The sequence below is a fragment of the Lampetra planeri genome, unplaced genomic scaffold (assembly GCF_965212315.1).
Source record: "Lampetra planeri unplaced genomic scaffold, kcLamPlan1.2.h2 scaffold_2169, whole genome shotgun sequence".
NCBI lineage: Eukaryota > Metazoa > Chordata > Hyperoartia > Petromyzontiformes > Petromyzontidae > Lampetra > Lampetra planeri.
The window spans coordinates 2,574-17,468 of NW_027614935.1; the positions used below are offsets into that span (position 1 = coordinate 2,574).

At 44.3% G+C, this 14,895-nt stretch overlaps 2 protein-coding genes across 2 annotated transcripts; one reads left to right on the forward strand and one right to left on the reverse strand.

The window, feature by feature from the left end:
* Positions 1–1,301: 1,301 nt before the first annotated feature.
* On the forward strand, positions 1,302–6,288 carry SLC7A14 (solute carrier family 7 member 14). The gene is made up of 9 exons (XM_078623300.1): positions 1,302–1,608; positions 1,887–2,123; positions 2,679–2,896; positions 2,987–3,133; positions 3,859–4,067; positions 4,203–4,350; positions 4,703–5,198; positions 5,298–5,534; positions 5,990–6,288. Exons 1-9 carry the CDS (start codon positions 1,302–1,304, stop codon positions 6,286–6,288), a joined length of 2,298 nt encoding a protein of 765 aa, XP_078479426.1.
* A 5,814-nt stretch (positions 6,289–12,102) lies between these two features.
* Positions 12,103–13,952, reverse strand: CLDN11 (claudin 11). Its single transcript, XM_078623301.1, has 3 exons — positions 13,727–13,952; positions 13,150–13,314; positions 12,103–12,371 (listed from the first exon to the last, which is right to left on the reverse strand). Exons 1-3 carry the CDS (start codon positions 13,950–13,952, stop codon positions 12,103–12,105), a joined length of 660 nt encoding a protein of 219 aa, XP_078479427.1.
* Between the last annotated feature and the right edge of the window lie 943 nt (positions 13,953–14,895).

Here is a 14,895-nt window from a genome sequence, read left to right on the forward strand (position 1 = left end):
TCAGTGTTGATGGAACCAGCTGGAAAATCTGAAAATGTAGCAGCACAAAGGTTTGATTTGTGACATGGCGTGATTACAGGCTGTGTGTGTGAGTGTGTTGTGGTGTGTGTGTGCCTTTGGGAGTTGTGCTTAGGTATCAATTTGTCTAATTAAAATGCTTCACTCATTGTTCAACTCCTCCACATACACACACTGCTGAACTTCCATCCCTACAGTGTTGAACATTACTTCCTGGAGAAAAAAAAAAAATCTCCAAGGACACGTTTGAATCTGAATTGATTGATATATCTTCATATCCATAATCCTTGGTCTTGAGACAAGAAAAGCACCACCCCCCCCCTCCCAATGCTCAACAACGCATCAATTGACATCACTTGTATTTGTCCTGATCGTCCTTTTCTGGTCAAATCGCTGGGTCAACATCAGCTGTGTGTGCGCTGTGTACGAGTGTGTGTTTTGTCATTCACTTGCTGAAAATGCTGTTTGAACTGAAACAAAACAGCAGCGCGACAACATCACATTAGGACGTACAAGTAAAGAAGCATTGTCTGTAAAATGTACTGAATGATTACAACATTGCCACCAGCTCTGGTAAAGCTGTGGTTTCATTTAATAACCTAACAATTACTCTCAAGTTATCAATTTAGTAATTCATCATATAACCGACACAATAGTTCCAGTACAGGTATGAAGATGCCTGGTCCAGGTACCTTAAACCACCCGTGTAGTCAGTCTGTCAGTCAGGAAGCAGCGGTGTACTTTGCTGCTCTGTTTCAGTCATTGTTTGCACAAACAGTGTAGCAGGAATTGTGTGTAATTATTTCAGCGTGTGCATACGATCCAACAAATTACTCCATCTTCACCTGCAAACCAAAATGATTAAGCATCCATTGCCATCACTAATGAGTTTGGCTACTATAGCAACAGGGCTACAGGGAGACGCTCCCTCGTCCAGATACGCTTCATTTGTGGATGAATGTGTTATATATTCACCAGTGGGCTCCTGTGTTCTGACGAGTGCACTCCTGACAGGCAAAGTGCTGTGAAATACTGCGACAATAAATCATTACACTTTGTTTTTGTTTTTTGTTTTTTTTAGGTTGTGCTCTCACTAAAAGAAGATGGCAGCCCATTAAACAGCAGCAAAAGGAGCAGGCGGCAGCCAGATCTTCCATCCTTGGGTTAAAAAGCAACTTTCCTTCAAAGTGCTCTCCACCAAAGTGCGGTGAGCACACACAAGGAAAGAGAGTTCTTCCCTCCTCTGGTGAGTTTTCTTCCTTTTGACTCTTAAAGCCCTCAGAATGAGCGGCCTGGCCGGGAAGCTGGACCCTCGCAGGGTACAGTGGGGCTCGACATGGAACACGTTCGTGTCCCGCGTCCTGAGGACCAAACCTGTCGAGTCCATGTTGGACTCTGCCATGTCTGGCACGGGCGCGCACGGCACCAGACTGGCCCGTGTGCTGTCGACGGTGGACCTGGTGTCGCTGGGCGTGGGCAGCTGCGTCGGGACGGGGATGTATGTGGTCTCTGGGCTTGTCGCCAAAGAAATGGCTGGTCCAGGGGTCATCGTGTCCTTCATTATCGCCGCCGTGGCCTCAATACTATCAGGTGAGACTGGAGTGAATGCAAATATTTATGCAGGGACTCTCGTCTGATAGCTGCGAGGCTAACGATAGCATGGCATTACAAAGCTTATCACAATTAAACTGACATGATTTATTACGACCTTTACCGAGAACCTTTTAATAAACGGAATTATCACGAGGGGAAAGACATTATTCAGACAACAAGAATATAAAAAGCACTTAAGGGATATCTTAGCACTTAGCCTGATGCTCCTATCAATAATTCTAACTCGGCTCGTCTGTCTGACTCTTTCCATGCAGGGGTGTGTTATGCAGAGTTTGGCGTACGCGTGCCTAAGACCACAGGTTCGGCCTACACATACAGCTACGTGACCGTGGGCGAGTGTGTGGCGTTCTTCATCGGCTGGAATCTGATCCTGGAGTATCTGATCGGCACAGCGGCGGGGGCATCAGCTCTCAGCAGCATGGCCGACTCGTTGGCCAATCACAGCATCAGCCACTTCATGATTACACATATCGGAACGCTCAGTGGGTTCGGTGAGTGTTGCACAGCCCAGGCTGATTCTCTTCAACTGCCTGCGTTACAATTTAAGTCAGTTTGTAGAGAAATAGTCACAAGTGTCCAAAAACAGTGAGGCACTGCTGGTTATGAAGTGGAATGCTACAGCCAAGTGTCTATGTAGAGGTTAATGACCCGTCAGTCTCTTCCTGTTCGCCACTGACGAAGCAGCAGAAGTGGTCACATGACACTGCCAGCTGTTCTAGAGGAGAATGGAAAGTCAGTGTTTCCTTTTCCTCCTGTTCAAAAAACTGACTGTTCTTTCCCACCCCATAGGACAGTTTAGATATTTCACTGGAAACAAACCTGTTTCTATTGTTTTTGAAGACTTGAGTCACTGCTGGCAAAGTGTAATGTATCAAATCTGATTTGTCTTGAATGTGTCTTTGTGTTTGTGGTTGTACTGTGACTAAAACTGACATTTTTTTTTTGTTACATTAGTGTTTGGGTGACTAACGGACATCTTACCATTTAGAGAAGTTATATTCTTCTATTGTTCTGTCTGTGTGTGTGTGTGTGTGTGTGTGTTTTAGGAAAAGGGGAGCAGTCGTATCCAGACCTGCTGGCGCTGCTGATAGCGCTGCTGGTGACGGTGATCGTGGCGTTGGGGGTGAAGAACTCTGTGGGATTCAACAACGTGCTGAACGTCATTAACCTCATAGTCTGGGTGTTCATGATGATCGCCGGCCTGTTCTTTGTCAACGGGGAGAACTGGGATGAAGGGAGGTTCCTGCCGTTTGGCTGGTCGGGGGTACGCACACGCATGCAGGCACTCTGAGCAGGAATGGAGAACACACTTCTTTCGTCAATCCCGTCATATCCTTCATTCCCGTTCGCTCAGGTGATGCAAGGAGCCGCCACCTGTTTCTACGCTTTCATCGGGTTTGACATTATCGCTACGACTGGAGAAGAGGCCAAAAGTCCAAACACCTCTATCCCCTACGCCATCACTGCCTCACTCATCACCTGTCTGACCGCTTACGTCTCTGTGAGTTACCATGGAAACCTGCCAGACGCCTATTCCATAGAGCTCGTATCTCCAACTTGTTGGGTCCCCCCCCCCCATGTAGCTGGGTGTAAATATAGGCAGAGTGGGCAGAGTTTACTTAACTCTGCTTCCACCTAAATCACATATATGTTCGATGTGAGTGGCTGGAAACTGTTTAAAATATAGACTCTGGAGCTATATAGACGCTATAGAGGTCAGTTCTGTTTGACTTACTCGGGAATGCAGCCTGCTGTGATCCCTTCATGCAAACCAATGTCTCTTTTTGCAGCAGAGTAGCTCTGACAGATGGCCCTGCATGATTTCACACATCAGATGCAATAACGACACACACACGCACACACAGTGAGAGGGAAGCATGACTAATGAAGATTTGCAAAGTGAGATTGTGAGACTGTTGCACAACCTAATGAGGTAGGATACCGCACTGATTGTACAACTGCGACATTTATTTGAATGTTATTGACATTATTTATTATGAGTTATTGGTTGTAAACATTAATATGAGTTGTAACAGTTGGAGGTGTTGGTTGTACATAAAATGAAGACAGGGTGGGTGTTAGCGTACTGGGATTCCTGCCACTGGGGGGCGCCCGATGTTACGCCATAGTTTTGTGATTTGTATAATTCCGAGATAATCTTTGGGCATTTTACAACATTTGATTATTTCCTGACTGTATATTTGTGATTATTCTTCTTTCCTCCAGGTATCTGTGATCCTGACCCTGATGGTTCCGTACAATGAGATCGACGCCGACGCCCCTCTGATGGAGATGTTTGCCATGCACGGCTGCATGTTTGCAAAGTACATTGTAGCTGTTGGCTCCATCGCCGGACTCACTGTCTCCCTGCTGGGGTCCCTGTTCCCCATGCCCAGGGTCATCTATGCCATGGCTGGGGACGGGCTGCTTTTCAAGTCAGTCCATCTACTTATTCTAATAGCTATGTCTATATCCATGTATAGACATATAAAAGAAATAAACTTTTGTTATCCATCCATATCAGTGTAAATGACACTTGACTAAACCTTTTTGTCTTTGTGCACATGTAGGTTTTTGGCCAATGTGTCTTCCTACACAGAAACCCCAGCCATTGCCTGTGTGGTGTCAGGCTTTTTGGCCGCCTTGTTGTCCCTGCTGGTCAGTCTCAGAGACCTCATAGAAATGATGTCCATAGGAACCCTGCTGGCCTATACATTGGTGAGTGGGTGTGACCATACACAGCTGTATTTAATCTCGAATGGAAACATTTTAGTCAAATTCATACGAGAAAGAAAGAAAACACATTTCCAACTGGATGGTGATGGAACGAGCAGATGTTGCCAGGGATGTTGGCACAAGGACCATGTAGCAGTTGAATGTGTATGTTGGGATGATAGCGGGTAAACATGAACATTTCCCACCATACTGCAAATGTACAGAAGAAGAAGGGTCAACTGTGTGTGTGTGAGGTGTGACCCCTCACCTGACCCAACTTTCCAGCAGCCGAGGGTGCATCTAAGGTGGACAGTAACTTGTTGGGATCAGTGAAGTATTTGTTTGTTTTTTTCAGGTGAGTCTCTGCGTGCTCCTGCTACGTTACCAACCGGAGGGCGACATCCACGGCTTTGTGAACTTCCTCTCCGAGGAGCAGAACAACAAAAAGAAAGAAGGCGTTCTGGCCGAGTGCGAGAAAGACGCGTGCTCGCCGACTAACGAAGCAGACGAATATGGGGGTGTGCCCACAAACACTTGTGGAGCCAAAAACCTGCCGTCACTCGGGGACAACGAGATGCTGATTGGGAAACCGGATAAAAACGCTTACGCTGCCAGCCACCCCAACTACGGCACGGTGGATATGACCACCGGCATTGAAGCTGAGGAGTCGGAGAGCGGGATGTCCCGGCGCTTGAAGAAATTAATTGGACCCCGTTACTACACATTAAGGATCCGATTGGGCCTCCCTGGAAAGATGGACCGGCCAACTATCGCCACCGGGAAAACGGTCACTGTGTGTGTACTGCTGCTCTTCATCTTCATCTTCGCTTTCTGCTCGTTTATCATTTTCGGTGAGAGCAAACGACGTGATCTACAGTTTGGTGAAACTGGAAGTTCATCATGCAATGAATGAATTATCTGTATTTCTTTCTTGATCCCTCTCCATCCAGGAGCGAGCAGTATTGGGGAGGGCCACTGGTGGGCTTTGCTGCTATTAATCGTTCTCATCCTCGTCCTCGCCCTGCTCATTATCATCATCCTACAGCAGCCAGAGAACCCCAAGCGGCTGCCCTACATGGCTCCCTGTGTGCCCTTTGTACCTGCTTCAGCCATGCTGGTCAACATTTACCTCATGCTGAAACTGTCGGCCATTACCTGGATACGATTTTCGATCTGGTGTCTTGTGGGTGAGCTGCCGTCTTACTTTAGTTTCCTGCTGCCAGCCCGAGCCCTTCTCACACACGGTTGTCTTCCTGCGACACCTCCTCCCCTCATCCTTGAGATTAGTCTTCTGTTATTTGTTAGACGCACGTCTGGAGGGATTGTGGTCATGTTGTCAGACACTGATAATAACAATCAGAGCCTGTCAGCGGCAAAAACAAGTACGAGTTGACAGGCTAACAGTGGCATGCAACTGCTTTCTCCCTTACTGTGGTAATTTGTCCGGAGCACATTGTAAAACATGATGGAAAATGCCACACTTTAACTGATCAGCTGTTAAATAAGAAGGCATTTCTTGACTTCTCTATTTTTACAGTCAGAGTAGGATTGTGGTGTTTTTCTGAGTCATTCAGAGTGGGAACAATTGTTTTGAATGTGTGTGTGTGTGTGTGTGTGTGTGTGTGTGTGTGTGATCCCTCAGGCGTGCTCATTTACTTTGGCTACGGCATGTGGAACAGTACGCTGGAGATCACGGCCAGAGAGAACGAGGTGCACGCCTCCACCTATCAGCGCTACGATCAAGGTGTGGACGAAGGCTTCTGCGGCTTCGAAGATGACTTCTACCCGCCGACCACTGACCCCTGGGGGGCACCTGGAGGGGGCTCGGGACTCACCCCACCCCCAAAGGCAAAACCGGAAAACGACGAGATGCCATCGAAAGGGGGAGGCAGGACCGTTGCCAATCGTGGCCTCGCAGAGGAGGATCCGATGGATTTCTGAAAGGGGGTGGACTCTGTGTTACCCTGAATGTACTGCCTTGTCTGCTGCCTGGGGAGCGGGAGGGGAACAGTCGTATGAGTGCATGAATGATTGTGTGCGTGCGCGTGCATGCCTGCATGTTTGTGGGTAGCTGTTTGTGCGTCTGATCCTTGGGCTAGATCGTTTCCTGGCAGTGGAACGGCTTCTCCATCACTTTTCTCTGCCACCCCTGGTTTCATCGCTCACGCAGAAAACGTGGACGTCGAGGTCACAAGTGTCCCGTCACTTGTTATTCACTGTACCAGAGACATCCCACACGAAGAAAAGGCCAGATAGGAAGGTGCAGACACACCAAGAGATATGTAATGATGTGGTTCACAGAAGTCTGAAACACACAACACTTATCTGTTGACCTGTACGCGACACACACAGGAGGAGATGGTGACGAGTGCGGGAGAGACGAATCAGCACCTCTCTTCCTGCTTTGACCCACACAGACAGGAAAGTTCGATGACAACATGACAAGTTCTCTCAGACAGGAAACAGCCGTGCTCTTAAAAAATAAAACGTGTAAATCTTAACGTTCCCCTGACCCCAAACATTTAGCCCAAGGGAGCGGATTTGGAATCAAGGGTGTCGATGTTTTTGGTCACAAATAGTATCTGGACTTTGCTTGCAATAGTGCCTTCATCTTCTGTACATGACTTTGGATTTGATCCGTTTTCTATTCTTTGTCTGTGTATGGGTGTGTGTGCAATCAGAATCCATCAAAGTGTTTTCTTCAGGTTGTTGTGTACATGATCGGTTTTGTTCTTCCCAGCATGAAGCTCAAAAGCATCCGCCCACAACAAAGCAGCGGTAAAACCACAAGGTGTCAGCTCCTCAGATGAACGTAAAAAGAAAGAACTGGTTTCTTTTGTTATGCAGGTCTCTTCCCTCCAAAAGGAAATTTTCTTTCCTACTTTTAATATTTATTCCTGAGCGAGAGTATCATGGAGGAGGAAGTTTCTCACTTTTAATTAACTGAAATATAATTCCTTTCTTTCATTACTCTTTTTTTTTTTTGTCCACTTTATTTTCAACATGTCTTTCATTCTCGACCTTCAGGAATTGTTTGCATTTCTAACCCAGCTCTTCCTTCATCCTTTTGCCACTTGACATCCAGTGGGCCATGTCAGCAGGGAGTTTCCACTTTAAATGGCAAACGATTGAGCCAAGATCGGTTTCCTGTCAGGATTTGAAATCTGCCATGGCCTGAAGATCTGTCAGCTCCACCTCAGGGTATCAATCACTGACACTTTTCTCAACGTGTTGGTCCCTGATGTTGCTCTCAACCTTGCTGCGAAAATGTGTGGACGCCCTATAGCTGCCCCTGCCCCTTTAGTTTTTACACATGTAAGCTAGTGTTGAAGTCAAACAGCTGCTGAGGTCATGTGAAATCAATCAAATAATGGTCCTAATGTTAAATATAGTATATATATATATATAGATAGATAGATAGGACAAAACGCTAATGCTGCCAAGGTGAGGAGTTGAATACCGAATTCCATTCTGAGAATGTATGAAGCTGGAAGGGATTCAGCCGACACCAAATAGCAAACTGATCGTGTCATCACGATGATGGTGGCAGTGCCCGGGTGGTTCTCCCTGTACCCGTCCCCTGTGCCCCTGTTGCTGCATCAGTCCCTTCCAGGGAAGCCTTATTTGTCTAATGCACTAAATCTATGGATGCCACGCTGAACCCCTACCCTACCTCTGCTCACAACACCTTCACCCAAACCTTCCTTCTTTAAAGTTTGTAGGCCGTTTGGTGTCATCGAGTGAAACAGTCCACCCAGTGGGGACTGCCCTGAGACCAACAATTGAAGTGGCCTCTTTTTTTCTCCACGATAATAATGATCCCTCACTTCATGTAAATGTTACCAAACCAAGATTTAGCAAAAATTCAGCATATTGGACAGGGGGAGGGGAAAATAAATAGAGCACATGCTTAAATATTTGCACACACTGCATCTGCATAGATATTTATTATTTACCAGTCATACTTCAGCCAATACAAGAAATAGAGACGTTGCCAAGTCTCCGGACACTGGATTGTACAGTTAGCTACTATCTGCTCTGTGTGCATAAGTATGTGACATGAAGTGTGTGGTGAGTGTTGGTTGTGTGCCTCGGTGTAACCGTGAATATGAATGCATGCCTCCAACCACCATGCAATAGGCCCAGAATGTCACTGATATACTCGCATGTGATCACATTGCAGCAGAACCAAACCAAATGCAAGCTTCACCATTATTCTGGACCTGTACACCCTTTAACTAAACCGAGAGGTATTTCTTTGGATACTTTACAATGTTTATCAAACTCTCCATTCTATCAAACGTGTAGCAAACATCTATCCTGCACCATTTCTGAAATATTTCATGTCTAGGACCCTCAAATTAGACAAAGGATGCCATTTTGTTTTGTCTTTGTGTTTTAATACAGAATATGAATCAAGCCAATTACTAAAAAAGAAAGCAAATCCCATTAAAACAAGAATATTTTGGACCCCCATGAAGGTTCCCTGGGGTTCTCCAGATACACATGCCTGTTTTTTTCAATAAATCCTTCCTCTCAATTACAACTTCTGCAAGCCAAAGTCCACAATGTTTTTTTTTTTTTACTGGTTACCTACAGTTGCGTCTCTGATGCTAAAAACAGAGCTAACAATTTTGTTTGTTGTTCTTATGTGTGGGTCTGCAAATAAGCTATGAACAGTCCATCTAAAAAATATTCCATTAGGGAAAAAGGAAAAACTAGACTGACAGCAGAAGCATTCATCCAGCATGAACAAGACACAGGACAAAAAGTATTATACTGAATATTTTTCTACATCTGCAGATCCTCCTGTGCACAAAAGACCTGGGTGGAGTTTCCAGCCTTCACATTCTGTGCTCTTGTTAAATCAGGAGGTGTCCTGGGAGACACGTCGAAAAAAATATATTTTTCACTACAGTAGTCTCTCTAGATCGGTAAAGCTCATTTATAATCCTTTCCTTTGAAGGATTGTAAATATAGTTGCTCTTAAAATGTCAGCAGGACGGTTTAGAAGAAAGGATACTACAGGAAAGTATTTTAATACGATTCTACAAGCAGAATGAATTATTGCCACTATTGCTTTTAAAGTCAGCTACTATTTGTTGATTTTGTCTCAGAGAAGGCATGTTCTTCCTGTGCTCTGTGTTCGCTGTGGCCAAGTGTCTAGTCAGTGTGTGTTGGACTTGTTGAGATTGGCTTCTCTTGCAACAACTAGATATTCCTTTTCTCTTCTGTATATTTTGGCACAAAGCTGTATAATGTTGCTGTTTTTAATGTTTCTTTTTTTTATTATTATTGGTTTCTTTCATTTGTGTGGTATTTTGCTCCTGGGTACACTGTTTTTGCTGAGTTGTTGATATTGTTTCCATGCAACAATGAAAGTCATTTATTGCAAATACCAAAAAGAGGCTCGCTCATTAATTGAACATTTCTTTTTTTTTCCGATTGAAAAAAAACCCACACAAACCAGTCAGTTGTACACTGCTAGTGGTACCAACAATCAATCTTTAGATTCCTGTAACATGGTTCATGAGGGCAAAGTCACTTCACACTTTGATCAGTTTAAGCCCAATGGACAACACCGACCTTTCATATAAACTGTCAAGATACATTCATTTGTCACAAAAGATTACAGATTTAAGACAGATTTAAGGGTTTGTGGGAGGGAATAATAACGATACTGAGTGTGTATATGTATATAATACAATTAGGTCATGATATAGTAGAAACTAACGTGTGCTTGAATACTGCTACAGTAATAACACCATAATGAATGTGAACGTCAACATATGGAGCAGCTGCTGTGATCCCATGGACAGATGGTCTGTAAGAATATGAACTAGGGTTTGAGTAAGTGTCTCACTGTTCCATCTCAAGCAAAGATGGTGTAAAAATGCTTTGTGTAAGAGGCAGAAATCCCAATATATCCACCACACTAACATTATTGTTTAGATTTTATGATTTCACCTCCTACACAGGAATTTACACAGCGGAAGGGAAACCGTTTATAGAGTGGGTGTTATAAATGGTATTCTGGGAAATTGCTCTGATAGTCAAGTGGAAAAAGACTAGCCTGATTTTTAGACAATGGCTATACAACGAAAGACGATTAAATACTGAAATAATTTTAATAAAAAAAACAGAGGTTATATTCAAAGTTCACTGCGCTTGCACATCCAGTTTGTGAGTTAGTAGAGCTGATCGATGAAACACTTTAAAGTAGCATAGGAAATGCATTAGAGTACAGCCTGGTTCCCCGCCCGCTACCTGTGGACCAAACCGCTCCATGCCTTGGAAAAGGGATCATGTTTCAGGGGACACACACCTGCAACCGAAACTACTTCAAGACCTTCTGGGAAGTCACACACTGAGGAATGCTGAGTGCAAATCAATGTCTCCATGGGCATGGATTATTTCCAACATATTTTAGATATCTGTGGCAAGACTCAGCGACCTTCATTTAAAAACAAAATCTGTGTCACACTGGACATCATTATCTTCTGTGTGTGTGTGTGTGTGTGTGTGTGTGTGTGTGTGTGTGTGTGTGTGTGTGTACCACAAATCATGTTCAAGGACAATGAGTAACAATGCAGACATAATTATCAACGTGTTTGCTGCTTATCTCACAGAAACACGAACACATTTCGCACACAGAAATACTAAACATTGATTGACTCACACACAACACACACACACACACACACACACATTGTGTGCAAAATCAACTGTGTCTGCTGTGTTCAAATTTAAATGAAACACCACATTGCTAGGAGAAGAAGTGAGAGGAAAAATCTGCTGTGCAGGCTCAGAGACACAGGAAACAAAACCAATATCGTTTGAACCATTTTGTCTTTATTATAGAAAATCAATAAATAACCACAGTCAACAGTTTCTGCAAAGAACTGAGTGGAAAACATCCATCTGTTGGGATCACTTTGAATACTGTGTCAGTCTGAACCCCAAAAAAGCTTCCAGCTACCAGCCTGAAAGTTACTCTTTCTGAAGATTAATACGTTACATGAAAATTTAGTCAAAGAAAAAAAAAAAAAAATACAGCTCCTCAAACGCTCAGTTGAGACTTGTGTTAGTCATAAAAAAATGTGCAAGGTACATTTTGATTATGGAATACTGAATAAATGACTTCCAGACAGGATGGATTCCCTAATTCAATGTGTAAATCAGTGCACATGCAAACGTGGGCACAGAAACACCACAGGATAAAACCGGAACACTCTTCAAACAATGGCTTTACTTTCACTGATTGCTTCCCTGTGACGTCCATGTCCTCGTCGTTCTATCGTCATCCTTAAGTGGCTTCAATCCTTCATTAAATACATCACAAAAAGTAGCACAATACTGGAAAAAAAACACACAATTTCAGACCCTGTCATACCCCGCTCTGAAGAGCACTACATATTTAAAGATAGTTTCAATGGAAGCTTGGATGAGTATTAGCATACAAAAATAAGTGTAATATAAAAGGTCACAGTCCACACAGCCGCAGTGATCCAGGCCTCAGGCGGCGAGGCAGAAGCTGTTTTCAAATATGGGTTCCCTTCCCAACATCAGGAGGCTGAAAGATGAGTTGTGTGATGTATAATAATCTTCAGTATCTATCAGTTTTGTGCACTTTTTAAAGAACGTGTCTGTTTTCCTGCTCATCTTTCACTTCTCAACAAGTAAACTGAATGTAAACGTGTGTTTGAGTGTGTCTCTATGAACATATGACGTCCTCTTCACATCTATGTGCACACATCAGACATGGGCGCTCTTAGCGTGACTGGCAGAGGCGGTGGCGGGCGGGTTGCCGCCTCCCTGTTTGGAATAGTAGAAGCGGTTGTTATCCTGGTAGGAACGGGGGGAGGAGGAGGAATCTGCGGAGCAGCAGGTGAGGATGCACCCGCCCAGCAGGGAGAAGATAGCACCCACCCAGCCGGTGTAGAGCGAGAAACCAAAGGACATCAGGCCCTGCTCGTGGTGCGCCCCGATGGGAAACCACACCGTCGACACCAAACCGCACAGTCCTGGAAGAGGCGAGGTAGAAATACAGCTACATGTGAAAGCATCACATACACACACATATACAACATACTAAAAATGTTTTAGTTGTATAAAAAGTACTGCTGGTTTTATTTGTACATATTTATATATAAATGTAAAACTAATATACAACTATAATATATACCTCTTTTTGTAACTTCCAGTGTTTGTAGTAAAACATAGACTAACAGAAGTAGATGTGTTATAAGAGGTACACAGGGGTCTTGTACTAGCGATGAGGATGAATCCTCCTCTAAGACCTGGACAAATGTTGGCTCTGCCTCCACGTGGAGACAGCGATCGTGTCCAAATACACCCACAACCCCAGTATGGTGTCTGTCCCTCACTACGTAGTGAGTCGGCGAACGTGAGCAGTGGAAAAGACAAATTACAGCTGCAGGTGTTTGAGGGACACGGGCGCTGGAAAAAGCTGCAGCCGTGGTCAGATAACGGTTGGGTGGGGGGGGTGTGTGTGTGTGGGGGGGGGTAGTTTCCATGTGGTCCAGGACAAAGGCAGGGTGTGGATGAGAGTGGGAGGAGAGGAATGTGGCAGGATCTGTGAGGCGGGGGGTCAGCGGAACGGAAACATATGTGTCTGGATGTGGGGGAGAGACCGCTTGTGTTTGACATCCTCTCCTCTGAGACTGGGGGGGGGTTGAAATGTGAATGAAACAGATCCTCACATGTGCTTTTACAGTGTTGTCTCGCCATGAGACGCTGCCCTTCTCTCACAAACTGCTGCTCTGAAGTTGGACCTCTTACCAACTACGAGCATGACGACCCCTCCCCAGATGGTGCCTCTGTTCTTGGGGGTCTGGGGCTGGCGGCCGAAGCTGATGCAGGGCATGGACATGAGCAGCATCCCCACAGCCGGGAGACCCAGGATTGAACCTGTGATCATCAGTGCTCGAGTTGTCTGGATGTACGCTGGAATAAGTCACAAACACAGTTAAAACACTTCTGATGTGTACATCAGTAGCTGTTATAGAGTAAATCATGATCTCACAGTCAGTGATATCTATCTATCCATCTGCTTATTGTACTGGGAATTCTCTTACTTATGTTTAGGTTTATATTTTCTTACGTTTTCTACCTTGTGTTACTTTATTGCTATTGTTTTTGCTGCTGTTAACAACTCCCCACACTGTCTGTCTGTTTCTATCAGCATGAGAAAAAGAAACATTAAAGAAACGGTTTTGTTTCTACTTATTTCTATTTATTTTAACACCGTTGCTGTCCCAGCTAAGGATGATCATAGGATTTGATTTATTCTACATTAAAGTGGGTAAAACTGCAGCACAGCAGGTGAAAACCTGGAGTTTCACACGCACAGATTTACCTGGCAGGTCCAGAATCTGCGTGAAGTAGACGCAGTGGTAGATTCCTGTGGAAATGACGCAGTCCGCCCAGGGACCTTTGCCGCCCAGCTCATCGATCTTTTTGCAGGTGTTCAAGCCGTATTTGCACATAACCACCCAGTCGTTGGTGGCTGTTGCGATCACGATGCCCAGCCAGCCGAGACAGCTGGTCAGAAATCCGCCCAGTTGGAGACACGAGTTCGCCATGGCGCAAACTGTGCGTAAAAACCGAATCCGGAGCAGTGGCACAAAAGCGACAGCAATATAATAACAGTTCAAAAGTGCTTCAAAGTGAGTTCCAATGGATTTAAAACCACCACAAAAGTAAATCCAGTGTTGAGGTTTACCTCTGCCCTTCAATGCAATGACTCCATCAACTGAACTCGTTTCAAAAGATTCACATCATAATTGGTTCCATAGTGGGAGGATCATGGACGGACCACCAATCAGATACTTCTGTTTTTTGGGGGGGAAGAAAACACATCCACAATCCTCTATGGTTCTGTAAAGTTGATGTACTGCCCATTTCTTGTGGAAAATAATAATAACACGACACGGTTGAACTGGCGAGAGTTGGTTTTAAATATCTGCCGCCATCTACCGGCCACATACTTACCGGCCACATACTGCAATACCTCAGTGACTTTCAAGGTTTCGTTTACTGAAATCAGCCTGCATGCACATGGGAAGGTAGTGATGGAATATTTAGTTGCTGTACAATGTACCTTCTAACAAGCTAAAGTACTAAGATAGTAAGTAGACAGTACACACAAGCACTCAGCCACTCAAAAAAGTACCATCCAACTTACCTCACATACTGAACTGCCTTTAATTAAATTATCAAAAACTAAACTTATCTTGGTTTGAAAGGAAATGTTGAAAAATGAATGCAGGACTGTAATATTGTATCATGAATGACATTATAAAACATGTATCATAGTGCAAAATTAAGTACAAGTGGCGTATACCAGCATATTTTGAAGTGTTTAGAGTTCTTATCAACTGGCTGAAATGTTGTGAACAATTAAAAAAACTCTCAGTAAATTATCAAATTATCTGCTGTTTGTCTGCAAATGCTCATATGCTACATCAGCTGCCTTGCTGCTACAATTAAATGGATCATACGATATTAATGCACTTAGCACAAGTA